Source organism: Leuciscus leuciscus (genome assembly GCF_965113295.1).
Source record: "Leuciscus leuciscus genome assembly, chromosome: 12".
Taxonomy (NCBI): domain Eukaryota; kingdom Metazoa; phylum Chordata; class Actinopteri; order Cypriniformes; family Leuciscidae; genus Leuciscus; species Leuciscus leuciscus.
This window is the reverse complement of record NC_138736.1, coordinates 9,847,475-9,866,708: the sequence shown is the minus strand read 5'-3', so window position 1 is coordinate 9,866,708 and position 19,234 is coordinate 9,847,475. Positions and strand designations below refer to the sequence as shown.

The following is a 19,234-nucleotide window of genomic DNA, read 5'->3' as shown; positions in this document are numbered from 1 at the left end:
AGTGGTAACCTGAGTTTCTGTGTGATCTTTGAGCGTTTTGTAGTTAACCTGTTACAAATGTGTCCTCACATAGCGCCATGTGGAACTGGGTAAAATGACTGGGTTTTTTCCCCCAGCCAGCTCATTATTTCCATGTTTTCAAAGCAGGGAGATCCAAAGAAAAATAAAGAGAATAGAATTCTCTATTTACACTTAAATTCAAATGGGAAATGTTTGCTGCTAATGAGCCGAGACTTTCGCACACTTTTCTCAAAGGTCTGTGCATCTATTATTTCCTAATTGGGATAATACCCATGGAAAGAAATATAATTTTTTGAATATATTACAGTTTAAATAGTGCTGGGTGGTATACCGGTTCATACCGAATACCGGTGTTTATTTTTGTTGTGATATGAATTTTTCATATACCGCAATACTGGTGTATGTCGCTTAAACAACGTTCGGAACGCAGCGCAACGCGAGAGGGTCCCTTTGGGGTGTGTTCACTTTTGCACTGTGGTGATGCACAGCTGTATGTGTTACTATGTGTGATGGTGAAGATGGATAGGTTAAACTATAATTAATAGCTGTCAAATTATATTACAGAGTTTCCCGTACATTGGTTCACAATATCAACACTGCCCGCCACAAATAGATTTTCCAAAAGGCTTTGACATCATCGAATAAACATGAGCACTGCACGTTTCAAAGTCAAAACGCGGCGTGGGTGTTTTTATATAAATGTATCTTTGAAGGGAACTGACTGTCTTTAGAAAAGTTTCGATGTCATTTTCATTTAATCTTACTTTATCTTTCCTGATAAAGCAGCGTTTATGAGCGCTGCGCTGCTTTGTGTACAGCCGTTACCAGGGAAACCGCTATTTCTGCCGCTCCTAAAGCGCCTCCTCTTTGTAAACAGCATCATTTTGTGGAGCCTGGAGTGTGGATTATTTTCTACAATATTCACTCATGACAGTATAATAGGGCATTCTAAGTCAATCTAATGCAGTATTTCCTCTCTCAATTAGTAGAAACTGTGGTTAACACCCAGTCATCATAAAAAATAAAGGCCGTCATATACTATACATTTTATAAATATAAATTTTTGGTCAAACCGCCCAGCACTAAGTTTAAACCTTCCCTCTTTTCCCATGCAGAGCTGCTGGAATTGTGGGCGCAAGGCGAGCGAGACCTGCAGCGGCTGCAACACAGCGCGTTACTGCGGTTCCTTCTGCCAGCACAAGGACTGGGAAAAGCACCACCACGTATGTGGCCAGACTCTGCAGGCACAGCAGCAAAGCGAGACCCCGGCCACCGTCAGCTCCTCAGCCACCCCCAGCAGCGGAGCCGGGAGCCCAGCGGACACGCCGTCCGCCGCCACTCCCCGCTCGGCCACACCCGGCACGCCCTCCACCATAGAGAACACGCCGCGCTAGAGTCCAAGCGGACCCTTCCTGAAGCCTCAGCAGACTGGGGACTGACTCACCTGCCTCACTCGCTCGCTCCAAAATGCTAAAGCTAGCGCACTAACAAAGAAAGAAGACTGTACTTAGGGCGATCACCCACAGGAGGTCCATTTCGGGTCATATTGACTTGCCATGATAGAGAACGCAAAGATATTCTTTGTTTGAAATTCTCATTGTTCTTTATTGTTACTACAGCTATTATCGATTACTGCTGGTAATGTCGTTTATTGATGTTGTGGCTCTCTTGCATTCTTGTAAATAAGAAGACAAATGGAGTAGACAGCTGGGACCTCTTGATGAGTGTATTTGACCTCCTCTTCATTTTGTTTTTTTGTCGTTTTTTTTTTCCTCCTCCGTTCTGTTCTCAAAGCTCTTTATCCAGTAGCTGGGATATGAAACTATTTGACCTCATTAAAAGACACTTTAAATAACAAAAACCAAGGAAATATTTCATAGCTGATGTAAGCAGAGACTCTGAATATTATTAGGACAGCGTTCCTTGTAAAGAAGACAACGAAATGTTGAGGGGGAAAAAACATGCCGTGAAGGGCATCTGTGTCAGACGTGGTGGAGTAGACGGCGGATGGCTTTTCTGGCTCGTACGTTGAACTCTGCAGATGTGCAGCAGATTGTGAAGGAACGCAGATGTTCGTCCCTCTTCTGCAAGATAATATCCAGGTCAATGGTTCGAGAAATAAAAAGCTGTTTCACTGAGGAATGTAGGGGCGAGGAGGGCCCGTGCTGGATGTTGAGTACTACACAGCGTAATGAAGGATGCACTCTGAGCCCTGATCCCAAATGCACTCCCATCAGCTCCCAAAACAGGAAGTGAAGTCATCGGCCCACCAGAGCAGGACTGTCAGAACCTCACTGTGACAGCCGCTGGGGAAAAAAAGGGCTGAGAAATAACCCATAAATCACTGGCTATTGGAACCAGTCCAGAGCCCTCTCCTGTCCTGCCTATCTCTCGCCATCAGTCCTCGTTCTGCTTCTTTTTGCCCTTCTAGATCTCATTGTGTTAAACACTTGTGTCCTGTGCCGTCTCCAATGGTTATTTATTGTACATGTGCTGGACAATTGTGACGACGCATTAATAGTTTAAACCACGGTCACAACTTTTTAGTCTTTCTAGGTGCAAAAAGGAAGAACATACTTTCTCTTTTTTCTCTGTCTCTCTCGCTCTCTCCCTCTTTCTTGCAAGCTGCTTTTCTATTTGTATGTGTTTGTGCTAGTCCCCTTGTAGTTCTCTAAAGAAAAAAAACCCTTTTCCCATTGTCCTCGAAAGACAAACGCTATCTCTCAGAGCTGCTACTTCAGTCTCATTCAGATGTTTTTTCTGAGAACTAGCATGTTACATGGAATGCTAACATAAATGTTTTTGTACATGGGACGTACATAAATGTATTTGCACTGTCACGGTTTCTCTCGGCATGCTTCTTTTGGCAGTTTTTTTATTTTTTTTCATAGGGAGCCTCACTTCATAGGTTATCTTTGGAGTGCTTCGTTACATATCTGTGATTTTTCTTTTCTTGTTAAAAAAAATGGAGAAAAAAATTATGAAAAAAGAGCAAAAAGAAAATGGAAAAAAGACTAAACAGAAGTATCACAATCTGCTTTTGTTAACATTTTTTTCCTAAACATTTTGCTTTGAATAGTTAAGGACAGTGCATGCACATGCATACTGAACGCTATGGTATATGTTGTTTTTGTTTTCTACAAAAAAGAAAAAAAAATACAAAAAAGACACTAAGAAACTAACTTTCCAAATGCAGAGGTGAAAAACAGACAGCTTTAACACTGCAGAGCACCAGGATACACAGTATTACAAAAGAATTAACATGGAAGACAGCCAAAGACAGACATGAAGGACCAAAACCTGATTTTATCCAAGATTTAAACATGACAAAAGAGACTCACTTAAATGCATTTTTGTTTTCTCGACGTGTTTATCAGGGGAAGCCACATTGAGCAATGTTTCCATTCGAAAACCTTTAACTCTCCCCTGTCCAGAGCCAAGACCAGCCCTGTTCAGATCGTAGGGAGGAGGAGCCACTCAAAACCATGTAGCAGGTCCTAAGAAAAGAGGGTTTCATGTGTGGATGAGGCGGTCTGAATGATTGAGCAATAACTGAAAAGGTGGATCCCATATCTAGATCCTCCAGGGCTAGGTTTTCACAACCGTTTCATTGTCGTCCTTTTTCTTTCCGTATCATTCCTCGAAACGGATCTGTCATAAGAACGTCACCCCAAACGGCTACCTGCCCGACCGAAGCGAAGCTCTTCTCGTTCACGAACGGCGCATAACCAAACCTTTAAGTGTTTCAGCTCAAGATAAAAAGCCATGTGAGAAACTAAAACTAAACGAAACAACCTCGCCAATGGCTTAAGAGGAAGAGGGGTCTAAACCAGCACTTAGCTGCACTCTGATGTTTCACGCCCCGCCAAACCATGGTGCTAAACGCTGTGCACTTGACCTCTTTGGAGGAGGGGCTGGCCCTGGATGCACTCCCGGCCTCCTCCGGCATGCTACGGTTAACTAATCCAAAAAACAAAGGTGTAAGACACCTGTACACATCTCCAGAGAACCTGTCAGCTAAGCTGTCTTGAAACACTAATGTACTATTTTTGAAAAATACATACAGTTAGTGTAGTATCTTCAATCAGGGTGACCTGAATAAACTAAGCACGGACAAAGCATTAAGAAACTCCTCCTTCCCACTCTAGTACGTCTGTTTTGCTACAACCTTTTTTCCTCGGTGGCAAAAAGTCTCACTCTACCTCTGACAGCACGTTAGGAGCACCAGTCGCCGAGCGGACACTGGTCTAGTCAAACCAAATGGGCACATGAGAACAGGACTTAAACCCAAAGTTAAAAGCTCATATAGCTGCAAACCATATCACTACTTGGTAACAATGCAGACCTCATGAAAAAAAAAAAAAAAAAAACGTAATAAATAGAATACGTAACAAAAAAACAAACAAAAAAAAAAAAAATTTCATTTTAAGTTTGTCACACATACAAATCACTTTGAGTCAGCTCAGAGTTAAAAAATGTGTCGACTCCATTTGATATACACTATTCAATAAATGGTCAAAGATGAGAAATGTGATATATTCCAATTGCCCTCCTCTTATCCTGCACCCTCTTTTTCCCCGTTTATGTCTTCTGTTGTGAGACACGCTTGGCCGCTCAGTGTCATTTAGGTTCGTGTTATTGGGGATTCGCACCAAACGTGAGCGAAAAGTAACGGCTGGTGAATTTGCGCATGCCTTTTTTGCCAGGTGTTCTTACGTTTTGTTTTGTTTTTCCTCCAGTTTGTAAAGTTAATAAAACTTTTGGGATAATAAAGGGACCGTGGAAACTTAGTGAAATGAATTGGTGGGGTGGGTTCAGGACGGGCAGTCATAGGGTTCTTCGAAAATCTTTATTGTGAAAAAAAAAAAGAAAAAAAAAAAACTCATGAAAGTTGTTGTGCAATACTTAACGGAAACATGAACCACAGGTTACAGGTGGGCTGGGAGGGTGTGGTCTCTCGTCACACCGTTTCAGTATACTCTAGGGTTTTTGAGTCTACTATGTCAGAACTGTGGTTTCTTGTTTAATCTGTTTTCTTTATTTTATTCTCTCATTTTTGGGGGCTGTAGTAAATGGTCTGTCAGTCTGTGAATCTTTGCAGTATGATTCTGGTATTGTTGTACTCTTTACTGTGTAATAAATATGTTCATACCTGCATTGGAGGCTGTGGGTTTATTTTTTTCTCTTTGTTTAAAGTACTTTGTACCTGTTGCATGTTTACAGAACAGAATGCGCATTCTGCTTGAATGCATCGTTTACATTAACGTTTATTCATTTAGCAATTTAGAAAATAAGAAATACCACAAAGTGGTTCATCCTAAAGATGCGGTAACATGAGAAGTTCCAAGCTTGTTCAGAGGAGTAGAGACTAGAATAGAGATACACCTAAGTAATAATGAAAGCATAGATTTTTTTTTTTTTTTACAGGGTTCCCACGGTTATGTAAATCATAATTAGGACATGAAAAGTCAAAATTAAGATATAACTTTTAACTTTGTTAAACATAATTGTGACATGAAAAGTCAAAATTAAGTATTGAGTATTTACAAAAAATTTAATTTGTAAAATAATTGTTTTTGTCATAATTTCAATTCAATTCAAATTATCATCATAATTTTGTACTTTTTTCCTATAGTTGTTTTTGTCATAATTATTACTTATGTAATTTTTCTCATAATTTCTTGTCATTGACATTTTATCTCATAATTACATCTTAGTATCTCTTCATTTTGCCTTTTTATCATAATTATGACTTTTTTATGTCATAATTATGATTTACCAAAAATGATTTGGAGTGACTTGAAAAGTCATGGTTATTGGTCAAAAGGTCTGGGAATTAAAGACTTCTAAGCATTTCTAAACTCAGTTCAAATGGCCTTTTTTTTTTTTTTTTTTTTTACAACAAATGTCTCCAAAACTAAAGCTATACTGCAAGTAAGAGACGTACTGTTAAAGGTTGAGTAAATTGTGTTTTGGTATGTACGTATACTTGAACCGAGAAAAGCTTGAAGTGAAATTATCCTTTGAAAGGCCGTTTGAAATGCCTGCTATCCCCAACATAAGTAGCCTTGTGAACTGAAGAGTAAATGCTCTCTGAAGGGAAGCTATTAGTGTGGAAGGTCTATATTTAAAGTGTCACTTAATTCCCATGTCCCCCGTTTTACATTTTACCTAATGTTGAAATGTTAAAATGTGAAATATTCAGCCCACTTTGTCCTGCAATGTGTCAGCAACATTGACAAGGCAACACATTTAGTCCAGCAATTACCTTCGTCCCGGCCGAAAGGCTTTATAAATGCGTCCGCCCCCCAAGCCACGCCAAAATGAACCCTGCGATCGCTTAGCCATTACAAAACCTTCAGAGAATCACACGACTCTTCCAAGAGGTCTACGCTTTTGTGAACCTCTTACGCCGCTTATCTGCTTTTATTACCATTTAAGAGATCATAAAGCTAAGGATAAGTTGAAACACTGATATTCCTGCCATTTACCACCTTTAGCGTTTCAACTCGCGTTTTTTATCAAGTGGCGAGAATTGACAGACCCTCAATTAAGCGAGGTCCGGAGAACTGTTCTCTGCCGATAACAATACAAATGGATTCTCTCAAACAGAGAAAAACAGCTGTCTCTATTATTTGAATGCTTCACCTTTCCCCGCTCCATTAATTGGGTCTTTGATCACAGGCAGAGGTGCAGAGTGCCTGATAAGGAAAAGGTTATTAGTAAAGTAGCCCGGAGGACCGAGTCGCGGCCTAGCGCGGGCTGCGCGAGATGAGATAAGCCCATAATGCCTGTGTGTGCATGTGCTCGTGAGCGATAGGGCCTCCGTCTGCCCCCAAAACGCTCGTGCGAGGAAAAGAGCAATACTCCGACGAGCTAATGCAGGATATAAATTCGGCTTCCAGGGATGGAACGCAGGATTAAACTCCATAAAGAGTTCGCCTTTAAATGGTTTACATTTTTTGCCTCTAAATCAAACTGTGTCGCAAAATTTCACCGTGCTTTTTTTGAACCCGATATGCGGCGAGGAATATTACTGTAGGCCCACAGTGACGGAGGAGAAAATAACGCTCTGCCTTTTGAGAGTCAGGCGAAAGTGTCTCTTTGATATGCAGCCGAGCTAAATTTGAGGATTTAAATCTGATTTCATCTAAGCCTGTTTATAGTCCCATGTCCACGGATGAGGCGCTGAGTGATTCGAAACACCTCGTTGAGGAATCTTCGCGAAACTCTCTTGTAATAGGTTTTTTTTTTTGTGTGCTCTGCAACCACAGAGGAATACAACTAGGGGGTACGAGAGCATATTAGGCCTGTTATGGTGTGGGCAAAGTGACTCTATGGAGAAAACATTTTTGATTAAATTACAGAACACAAGGTTATCTTTCTCCAGCACATGCCTCACTGCCCCCAGGCCTGGATAATCTGTTAATACCATTCAAGCAAAATGACATTATTAAGGAAGTGGAGTACTGCATCTCCACCCAGGCCTGAATGATGCATGTAGCCGACCCTCCATCATCCTAGCTGAAGATGAGGGAGTAAGAAAGAGAGAGAGAGAGGCTGCTTGGCAGTGACAAAAGCACTGCTTAAATGTCAGCTAATGGTTCCTCGGCACCCTGCTGATGAACAGGGCAAAAAAAGAACGAAAAAAAAGAACAGAAAGATATCTATCGTTTATCTCCAGGGGCCGAAGAGCTCAAGCCTATATTTATCCTGTGGAAAATAAAACAACACTGCTCTTTCTCATCTGCTACACCGAGAAAATGTGTAATCCATTATTCTTAGTGGACATATAAACCCTGGTTTCAAACGTGTAAATCTAGGATCTAGGTTGAGTAAATAAATTGTAAATCTAGGTTATAAATCTACGGGAAGGTATGTGTACAAGTCAGTAAAGCAAAATCAAACAATTTCTTATTTAGGCGTCTCAGAGGTTAATATACACAGTATATATACTGTGTGAGCGTGTTTTTAAGATATGAACAGTGATACTGATTTAAGTTTCACAGACCATGAAGTTTGTTCAGTGAATGATTCATCTGACCGATTTAAACTTGCAAATCTATTAAAATATTTTGTTAAAAGAAGCGGCTTATAACTGTCATTTGTTGTGATGTAATTTGCTACCAGGGAGAGGAATGATAACTTGCAGTTCAGTGAGTGAGTCAGCTGTTGATCCAGAACATATGTGATGCATTCAGTCAGTTCGTTCAGTGAAGGATTCGTCAGACCAGTTCATGAGTCTATCTGATTGATTTGTTAAAAGAACTGACTCATGGGAGACATTTGTTATGATTCACAACAAATAATTCTTAAAGTCACCATGAAATCAAAATTGAACATCCTTATTTTTTAATGGAATATTGCTGTATTTATAAAGGAATTAACTTTTTTTTTTTTATATGTCTTGCAGCATCATCTCTTCCCTGATGATGCGTTCACTGGCTAGAAGGCGGGACAACCTGCCACTCACATGAGATCACAGCAATAGCAAACCACAATGATCCAATCTATTCCCAATGGACAAAATTAAGTCTCTCCCTAAATTCTTTCTTGTCTGAGATGCCGTTTCACTCAGATGTATGTCACAATAGGGAAGAAAAGACAATCGCAACTTATGTTTCATGCTGACTTTAAGAGCCCGTTATTTAACTTGTAAAGCGGACTACTGGTTGTGCTGTATTGTTTTTTTTATAACACAATTTGCTGCAATTAAGTCATTTAAAAAGTTAAGACATCACAAATGTTTGTTTATGTGCAGCTCGTGAGGACGCGCTTCGAATTAATGAATCCATTTATTTATTTTATTGTGATTCAGATTTACCGCATGAACACTTTTGTGTACTGCAGTAAATACTGAGAGATTGTATGGAATATATTGAAATAAAAAATAAACAGTAATCAGTCTAGGGTTAACCCATATGCCCGAGCATACTTCTAAGGGGGTGTTACATATGAAAATGTAACCCCTCCGGCTCTACTTGCACCGCTCCAAGCGGGATTCGAACTGCCGTATCCGGCGTGAGAGGTGGGCGTGCTAACAAAGACGCTAAAGACCGCAGCTTCGCCAGTGTGCCTCTTGAGACCAGACCAGCTCTTTACTAGCTGACCTCCAATACACTCACCCCCTGAACCTCACTCCCACCCGGGTCACGGCACCAATGTAACTGGTCCTACTTGCACCCGCTCCGAGCAGGATTCAAACCAGCATCACCGGCATGGGAGGCGGGCACACTAACAAGGATGCCAAAGACTGCAGCCTCTAGAATCAGTCGCCAGTGCGCCTCTTAAAGCTAGGGGAGTGAGGTTTACTTGCACAGCTCTTTACTAGCTGGCCTCCTTTATTCATCCCCCTTAACCTCACTCTCATCTGGGTCAGGGCACCAATGTAACCCCTCCGGTTCTAATTGCACCACTCCGAGCGGGATTCGAACTGCCGTTTCAGGCATGGGAGGCAGGAGCGCTAACAAAGACACAAAAGACCGCAGTCGAGTGGAAATGCACCTCTAGAAATGCAGAGATGAGACAGCACAGGAGAATCACCTGCAGTCCCCCTGAAACTAAACTGGGGCTGGTTTGAGAGAAAAGTGCCGACGTGCACACCGTCAGAAGCCCAGAGCTGTGGGTCTTACCCAGCTGAGATGACTGATGGCTAATGAGAGTAGAGTGAGGACCCAGGCCGACTGCTACCCACTGTGTGTTTAAAGCGTGATTGATGCTTTTCATGGCTCCCGAGCCCCCTCTTCACAGGAACAGCTTGCTCTAAGCACACAGGGCAGCACTTGCTGACTTAAATACAAACTTTGTGTTTACGAGAGCCAGCCTACTGCACAATAAAACTTTAGGAGGCATATGGAACCCACAACTTTCAGACCTCACTGGATGTGCTCTGCACACTGTCAGTTGGCTAGGCTTGAAACTAATGCAGCTGTAAAACAGGCACGTGGCCCATCTTATGACCTTGATGAAGAATCGATGTAAAATGAAGAAATGTTGGAAGTAATGTTTCGATCAACTTTGGGGCAGTTGAATCATCATAGTTCCCCACCAGGATTTTGGCACTAGAAACGTCTGAATTCACAGTGGGACTGTGTGTTATCCATCATTCTGCTAATATAGTCTTCCACAGAGGATTTCTCATGTGAGATATCACACCAACACGATCCAGGCTGCCATCGTCGGAAATATTGCAGCCAGCTGATCCATTTTTGTAATCTGTTTTGTAAACTGTTTTGAGAAACACTGCTAAAGAGATCACAGCGGGCAAGTTTCAGAGTAAACAGAGATGCCTTACACTGTGTTTCTCCAAGTGCTTATTATGTTGATAAATGGCTCCAAATAAATGTGACTTTCAGTTTGCCAGCAAGAGGCGAAACAGCGGAGCAGCTGGGTCAGGTGCTGCCCGACATATGTGTCCTCCTCTTTTGGAGCCAAATGTAAGTTTTTTTGTAATATTTGAAGTAAGCATTTATTACTTCGCTTATTAATTTAAATTATATTTTTATATGATTTGAATACAGTTACAATTATCGTATTTATTATACAAACAGTTAGTTCTGCGGCATTCCAACACTGCTGAAGTGACTCTTTACAGCTTTCACACCAAGAACGATAACTATTTTAGCTCCCACATCAGCACACGATAATATTCTGTTTATTATAAGTGTGCTCTGGTTATGCCATCTGACGATTTAAACGCTTGAGCTCTTAAATTTGGGTGAACTCTGATTGACTGTCAATGTTTTTATCATTCATCAGCTGAAATTAATTTTTTTGTTCTGATATGATTCCTGTGTTGTTGCTGTTATAGCTTCGGTGTGAATTTTGCTGTTCTCATTCATAAAATTAGAACGATTATTGAAACTTTATAGTTAACTTGTGAACAGGCCTTTATTCCAGGGTGTTGACAAGTGACTGTCTTTATGAGTGAGTCATTGAATTGTTCATTCAAAAGATTTTTTTCAAAAACACTGAATCATTTAGGTATGAAACAATTCTTTGGCTGTTGTTCAAAATCGCCACTAAACCCTCATTCATTATTCCCTACATTACTCCACTAATATAGCCCACTTGAAGGAGTGAATGAAAACAAGTGAGTGAATTCGGACACTGAGTCTGTCGGAAGGGCTGCCGCTTTTGCATAGTTTGTGCTCGCTGTTTAATAATCATTTTAAACTTTGCAAACTGGCAGCTTCAGTAGTAATGAAAACATTTATCTTGTACCCTTTCATTGAAAATGTACAAACCTTAATTAAATGCTTTTTTGCATGTTTGATATTACGGAAAATGGATGGATGTGCACTCGATAACGTCCACTTTGGTTTCAGACACCACTACAAATGACTGTTCTCTCTAAAAGATTTCGAACACAGCCATACTGAATGTGTCATTGAATCATTCACCCAAACGATTCCTTCAAAAACAGAAACCAGTTTTAATGTGTGACACATGAAATCATTAATACAATCAATTTGTTAAAAAAAAGGCTGATTCATTCAGCAACTAAGCACCACTGCTGTATGATGCTCAGAGATGTGCAACCATTGCTGTGGCTTTGTAGGGAAATTCGATAGTCGAGCAAATAGGTGGATAGATTGTTGGGTTGAATTTGAGAGCAAGTCAACCTGGGGTCTACTTCAAAAGTAGAGTGAATTGGTCTGTCTTATATCCTCGTCGGATGCTTATTCAAGTTTCCTCTCTCACACACACGACTGCACTGATCACTGAGGAAATGGAGGATGTGAGAAATTCAGTGTGGCGAAGCTGGTGATGTGCCTTTCATTCCACCAAATAAACAACCAGAGAGAGGTCATAAATCAGTGAGGCTCCGTCTGGCCTCCCCACCCCCATCCCTCTCCCTACTGAACACACAGAGTAACGGCATGAGGAGCGAAAGGAGGAGGGTGGCAAATGAGAAATATAGAGCAAAAGAGAGCTAACGTAGAAGAGAGAAAAAGCAAGAGAAGGATTGGAGGTGAATAAGTGCAGCTGACGGCCAGAGGAGTGACAGGACACACCTGAGCTCCTGCGCATGATTAATAGTGCTAGAGAGACACGCCGGTGTTAAGTACCCAGAGTTCCTGCGCAATTTATAGCTCCTGCCGCGCTCTCCCCCCATCCTCATCTCTGCCGTCCCCCCACCACGGTCTTCCCCAGCTGTTCCACACCTGGACGTGGGCCCGGGAGAGAGACGAGCCATCCATCTCTCACAGGCCACAGAGGGAGGGGTGAGAGAGCGCAAGGACCCAGCAGGTGCTCTATGGAGTAAGGATGGAGAGAAAGCATCATAAACACACGAAACAAAACAGCATTGCAGGTAAACGCTGTTCGGGTCTCAATGCGAAATGCAGCAATCATGCATCTGCCGCATTTAAGATTAGCAAGCTCTCAAAGTCTGCTTATCAAGCCCCCAAATCATATTTCATGCTGACAAGCGTCATTGCTCAGATTCCTATAGAGTCTCCGGGAAGCGAATAATTCGCCTCCCTCAGTCACACTTTGATGAGATGTGATAAAAGTGGCCCCTGTTGGAATGGGAATCTATATGGATGGCCGATGCCTCAAAATGTGGAATTGATTTTTCAGTAAATTATTTTTTTTATAGCGTTGAGACTTAAAAGGCACCTTATCTTCACATGGGAATCCCACCCAAGACCCTCAGATGATTTGAAATCACACTGAAATATGCATCTGAGCTTTGGTCCTCTAAAAAAAGGGGGGGGGGGATAAATTTCAAGCTGCAAGATTATCGAGAGCAGATGAGCAAGAGATGTCAAGATTGGCACTGTGTCGCCCTATTCACACTCATCTTGATCAATCCAGTGGCAGAGATGACACCTCTTACCCCTCATGAGACAGAGCCAGTCTCGCATGCCACGGCTCTTTCATCTTCACCTTCACGCACATTGATGGATGATCTCATCCTCCAAAACCTCAGAGAGGCAAAAACTACTGAATTTTTACATTTTCTAATGGAAATGTGAGTGGTACTGGTGCAGAACTCATTGGAACAATCCTAGAGTGGCTGCTTAGTGGCAGTGTTATCATTAACCAAAACAAAAATGTTATTAAATCAGTTTTCGTTCAACTGAAATAAAAGTAGAACCTAGGTGAAATTGGAAAACTGGTACTCATTACTTCATTACAAATTAACAAAAAATTTAAAATTTTTCCAGTTTTAAAAAATCAGCTGCATTAAACGTGAAAATGCTGTAAAAGGACAAACTGAAATAAAAATAAAAAATCCAATAATAAAGACCCCATATGGCCTATGGATATGGCTTTTTTGTTGAGAATTATGGGAACTATCTAATTAGATTTCTGTTTCATTTTGGTTGAAATCATCTGATTGGATAGAAAAATTATTTAATACTTAAAGTCGCCATGAAATGAAAATTCGCTCTGCATGTTATATATGTTTCATTAAAACGTCAAATGTCAAATAAATTGCCCCTGTAATTTTTTATCAAAATGTCATAATATTCCATTACTCTTGGATACGTCACGTTACGAAAGAAAAGATGTTATGTTTCATCGCAACTTTTAGGTCAGGGATTATAAAAATGTAATCATCATTTCTCATCGCATGTTTGAGATATTGTAACAGATCAAAAGCTGTATTCCCATTGGTGAAGAAGGGATGCAGAACATACTGTGGCATACTTACTACATACCTGTAGGCATCTAGGTCTGCAGCTGTATTCAGCATTTGCCCTACGGATACAAGATAAATGTGTGACACTAGCCCATGTAAATTAGACTCTATGTGCCAACAAAACCATGTTCCGTTCTCTCCCCTCGGGCGAATCGTAGCTGCACCCTCACATTCAATGTCATGCTTGCCTTAATCATGCAGATTTACTACCCTCTATAATTTCTTCAGCATTATACATCTTTGTTTTTCATACCCTGCACTTCCCTCCAGCAGTGAGTCGCTGGGCTCAGCAGTGAGATTTCCTCACCCTCTGTCCCAGCCATCCATCTACAATGACTGATGCCACCCAGATCTAAAACAAATGTTTGACCAAGCTGTTCAACTGTATTATTCAGCTGTGCGAAGAACCTGACACATTTGACATAAGACATTTGCCCGTTTAATTATATAGATTCCAGATAAATATTTACAGACGGTCTTTCGTCTGTCTCGGCGAGAGTGATTTATTCGGATGTGCCGAGGAGGTTTCTGCCACCTTGACTGGCTTGAATGCATCATTTTCAGCTGATCATTTGCATGGCACACATCGAGTTGGCATTTCAAGACAGCTGTATGGAGATGATTAGAATAAGGATCATTTTTCACACATTGAAACTTGACTTTATTGACCCTGCAGCATCTGACAAAAAGAAACACTTTCTGAACTTTTTTATTTACTCTTCCAGTACATTTTTAAAAATTAAAAGAAAAAGTAGAGTAGTGGAGTAGTTTGTACATTTAAAAATATATATATATAATAATTAATACAAATAAAATAAATAATAATTAAATAAACACAAAATACTAATAAAAATAAATAAATACATACACTTTAACATTTTTCTTAAAACAAAAATTGTGCAACATATTAAAGGGGTGGTTCGGGATTTTTGACATCGGACCTCATTTTTAAGTCAGCCTGGTTGTTTCATCAGTGGAGACATTTTAAAAAAAAAAATTATCCAGTCCTTATATTTGGATAGTTAGCCGATGCTAGGCTAGCGCGAGTCAATGGTATATGTGTTAGCCAGCCATTAAAAAACGTTTTACCCACTCCACAGTGCACCAAACGCAAATCAATTATAACACTAGACTATCGATGTATATGTCCGTTGAGTGAATAATGTTAGAAATCAAACTTACTCCACTGATGAATAACAACCAGGCTGACTTAAAAATGAGGTCCGATGTCAAAAATCCCGAACCACCCCTTTAAAGGGTTAGTTCACCCCAAAATGAAAATTCTGTCATTAATTACTCACCCTCATGTCCTTCCAAACCCGTAAGACTTTCGTTCATCTTCGAAACACAAATTAAGATATTTCTGAGAAAATTTGAGGGCTTTCTGTCCCTCCATTGACAGCCTACGCAACTACCACTTTCAAGCCCCAGAAAGGTAGTAAAGACATCAATAAAGTAATCCATGTGACACCAGTGGATTAACTTCAATTTTATGAAGCGACGCAAGTGCTTAAAACAAGAAAAACATTTGCAAATGGGATCATTTCATTTTCTTTTTACTAAGATTTCTATTTTCTTTTGCAGTGCAAGAACTACATTATCTGAAATAACCTGCTGTAATCATAAACAAAACATGAGTAGGCCTACTATCATTAATCACATCACAACCTTTAGTATGCTGTTATACATCAAAGAACGTATTCAATTGTAGTGCATGTTTTGGCTGTTAAAGAAGGAACTTCAAAACCACTTCAGTGGTGCTCAACCCTCCACTGTTCAGGACAGGCTAATAATGCAAAAATTATTCAAATGATTCATTAGTCAAAAAGTTTCCAATTAATCCATGTCGGAGCAGTGACCTACTGGTGAGCACGTCACATTAAGTCATGGTATATAATTATGTCATCTGTTGATAAGTAATAAATTAAAGTGACAAAAAGTATTGAAAAAAGGACCCGTCTATTCTAATGTGGTGTGGTGTAATCATGAGAGATGTGTAATCATCAGTTCTCTTTAATATTATGCCTTCAAAAATATGGCCAGTTCATCTCACTGGAATTTCTTTTAGCTACTAGTTCCTAACTAGACAGTCTGAATATCAGTCTCAATGGGTCACAGTCTTCATCGTCTCATTTTAGAAATGTTCCTTGCATTACCAGAGCGGTAGCATTAATGGCTGGGTTGAGGAGGTTGACTTAAGCCAGGTGCTTCAATTAGGCTGGCTGTGTTCCAGCACATACGGCTGCAGTGCCGCTCGACACCAGCATTCGGAGCGCTTTCCCTTCCTCAAACACACCTGCTGGAGCAAACTCAGCCTTTCCATACGCTGCACTAGACCAGGACCATAACATCTAATAGATTCATAATATTCATTTTCTATATTCAGAATTATTGAAAACAAAAAATAACTTTTGGGGTGGGGGGGATGGGGGGTGGGTCTACTCTGCTAGAATAGGTTTTCATTCTTGAATGTTCAAAACACACATTATTTTTCACAGATTTTACATTGTTGCAGCACCTCTCTTCCCAGTCTGTTAGTAACGCTCTGTTTAGTTCCTGTCTCTATAAAGCCCCTCCTTCCAACATGGCTGTGTGCTCTGATTGGTCAGCTGGACCAGTGTGTAGTGATTGGTTAACTGCTTCGAGTTTGTTTCAGAGATGTCACATCCCTTATTATAACCGTGAGTTTCAACCATAGACTGTAAAAAATTATGGACGTAGTGTCTGTGACGTCACCCGTAGGTTTCTGAAGCCTAAAGTGGGTGTAAAAATCCCCCCCACCTCACAGTTGTCATGAAGGGCAAAATTAGCTGTATAGACCAAAGCCACTTTTTACTCCAGGCTGTAAACATGTTTTTTTTCTGCTGTAAATTTGGTCATTTCAACATGGGGGAGATGCAGATTTGACTCACTTTTGCAGCCAGCCTCAAGCGGCCAGTTGATGAATTGCCGTTTAATTCACTTCCATGTTGGTTTCAAGAGAGAGACAGGGAGGTTGCCGCTTGGTTTCAACACACTTCTAACGCACCTCTTACACTTCTCAACCAGGCCTCGCCTTTTTTTTGTGTATGCCTTGGGCAAAAATGATTTAAATGAGGAATATCGTATGTGTTCACTCCGGGAAGAAAACTGAAAACTATAATTGAGGTGTTTCAGGGAGTTCAATAACAGTGCTAACTGATATAGAGAATAACCAACCCGATCTCACAGCACTTCGTATGTATTTTATGTGGTGGTTCATTCGTACTAATTCATACGACCGCACTCGTACGATTTTTGCTAAATCATACATATTTTACGAGTTGCCCAATTCGTATGAATGACCTACCCCTGACCCCGCCCCTAAACTTACCCATCACTGGGGTTTAGACAAATCGTACGACTTCGTATTAGTGAGGTCGTACGAATTAGCCACTATACCTCAAAGATAGCATTGGAATAACTCCCTTTGCAGACGTTTTCATGCTCAAACTGCAAAACACTATAGAAAGTTGAAAATATAAAAAACATAATAGGTCCCCTTTAATAGATCTGTTATGCGTGTAGTCAAAATCCTGTTGTCATTTTAAGTCTAATCATGAGTGGACATATGAGCCAGACATATGGCAATGTGATAGGGTAAATGTAACATATGACAGGGCAATGACTGATGCTGTGGTGGAGAGTTACTGCAATAAAGAGCGAGAGAGAGAGATTAATGAACACAGCGGACATATTCCTCAAGGACATTGCTCCTGTCCCTCCATATGAAACAGATGTTGATCCAGTGGAGGTAGAATGCCACAGGCGCGGCATGTTCCAGAAAAATCCTGTGTGCAGATGCCTCTACCTGGGTCGTGCTGGTGTCAGCTGCCTCTCACATTGAGCATGCTCCTCGGGCCATGTGAGCCATCAGCGAGTAATGGGGAAAACAGACCCATATTACTGAGACACAGACAGTAGACGGCACCTACTCTCAGATGGTCAAGACATTATGCTGCAGACTGGCAAAAATGACATACAAACACTTCACAAGCAAAGGAAACATTTATAACAAATGTAGTGCTATTTTTACACACATTTTTTTAAAGGAACTTATATAAGTGTAAAAGTCAAAAGCATTTGCAACAAATTTTATGTCATGTATTTTACAAAATGTGACAGAATAAGATTTTTTAGATCTATTGACAATGATTCTTTGAAGAAGAATATTACATGATGACAAGCAAAAAATCTTTAAAAAAAAAAGTTTTTGGTGCACATAAGTGTGAGTAAACGTACCTGATAATTATATAGACCTCTTGCCATGGAACTTTTTGTTAGCTTTGACTTTAATGAGACATATTTCCAGATGAAGGATTTTCAAGGAGAGAAAAAAATAGGGCTTGGAGGACTACTTTCATCCTGAAACACCACTGACATCCACCTTTGAGGAGGTCAAGTTCATCCTCAAGAGCATCATGACGCTCCCCAGAGGTAACACTTCTTTTCGAAATCTATCGTTATTTGCTGCTACCATATAGTTTATCACATTAATGTTAATAAGCATTAAAGCAGTGCCTAAATAGCCTAAATAGACATGTGGAATTGGGCTTAAGTGACCAATAAATAACCCCAAAAATTCAGAGGTGGAGCAAGTCATTATGTAATAAAAAGATTACAAAGACAACATTTTGAATTGTTTTGAATAATGTGCACTGAGAATTATGCACAATGTTTAAAGTCTTCAGTTTTGATTTCATGTCTACTTTAAATAGCAAGACTTTTAGAAGAGAACCAATGCTCATATCATCCTCAGTGTCTGTGCTCACAATTTGCTGACCTTTTTTTTCTTTTCTTTTTCTTTCAACCAAGGCGCATCAAAGGATTGTTTGGTTCAGTGCATCCGCTGTAGTTCGTCTCAAATTACAAAACTTGAAAACCGACTTTCCGAGAAAAACAAAGCCTCTCAAAAGTATGAAAAAGGCCCAGGTTTATAATTCCCCTATGGATAGTCTACAGTCATTATTGTGACTACTGAAACTCTCAAAGAGCACGAAACAAGATTAAAGCTTATTTGCTCTTTGAAGTTTTTTTGCTTCTTCTGTTTTCTTGCTCTTAACAACATGAGGTGTTTTTACACTTGGAAAAAGGGGCGAATGACCCAAAACTGCCACAGCGAATGGGTCTTTCTGTGGCGCTCCAGCTAATGAGAAGAGGGCCAATGATGGTACAAGCCTCATCTTCACCTCAAAGCCTCTGCGCTTCACTCTGTCTAACACTTACTTTCATATGTTCTGAGCCGAGGCAGAAAAACAAAGGCTTACATGGCTGGGATGCTGTCTTTTTTCTTTTAAGGAAATCAATATATCAAAAGAAAAATGTTGCAGTGGAATAATATGAAACATTGGATGCACATTTTCTTTAAACCCCAAGTTTTGGCTTTGATTTGGGAACAATTATAAACGTGTGAATCTACAAAGCTTGACACTTTTTGGGCTAAAGCAGTATCCTATTGTCAGTGTTCCTGATTATTTTCTGGTTACATTTTGGCACATCTCCAGTCCTCCTCAGCCATTTTGTTTAGTGTGGTATTCTCAT

The 19,234-nt window shown here is 40.3% G+C and overlaps 1 protein-coding gene across 10 annotated transcripts in view; it reads left to right on the top strand.

Annotated features, from left to right (window-relative positions):
- The window catches only part of runx1t1 (RUNX1 partner transcriptional co-repressor 1), a 56,309-nt gene extending 51,131 nt beyond the window's left edge, over positions 1–5,178 (top strand). For all 10 annotated transcript variants that reach the window (XM_082187085.1, XM_082187084.1, XM_082187079.1 and 7 more), the window contains one exon: positions 1,137–5,178. In XM_082187085.1, coding sequence (XP_082043211.1) covers positions 1,137–1,415 — 279 coding nt within the window. In that variant the 3' untranslated portion in view covers positions 1,416–5,178. The remainder of the gene's footprint in view (positions 1–1,136) is intronic.
- Positions 5,179–19,234: the final 14,056 nt, after the last annotated feature.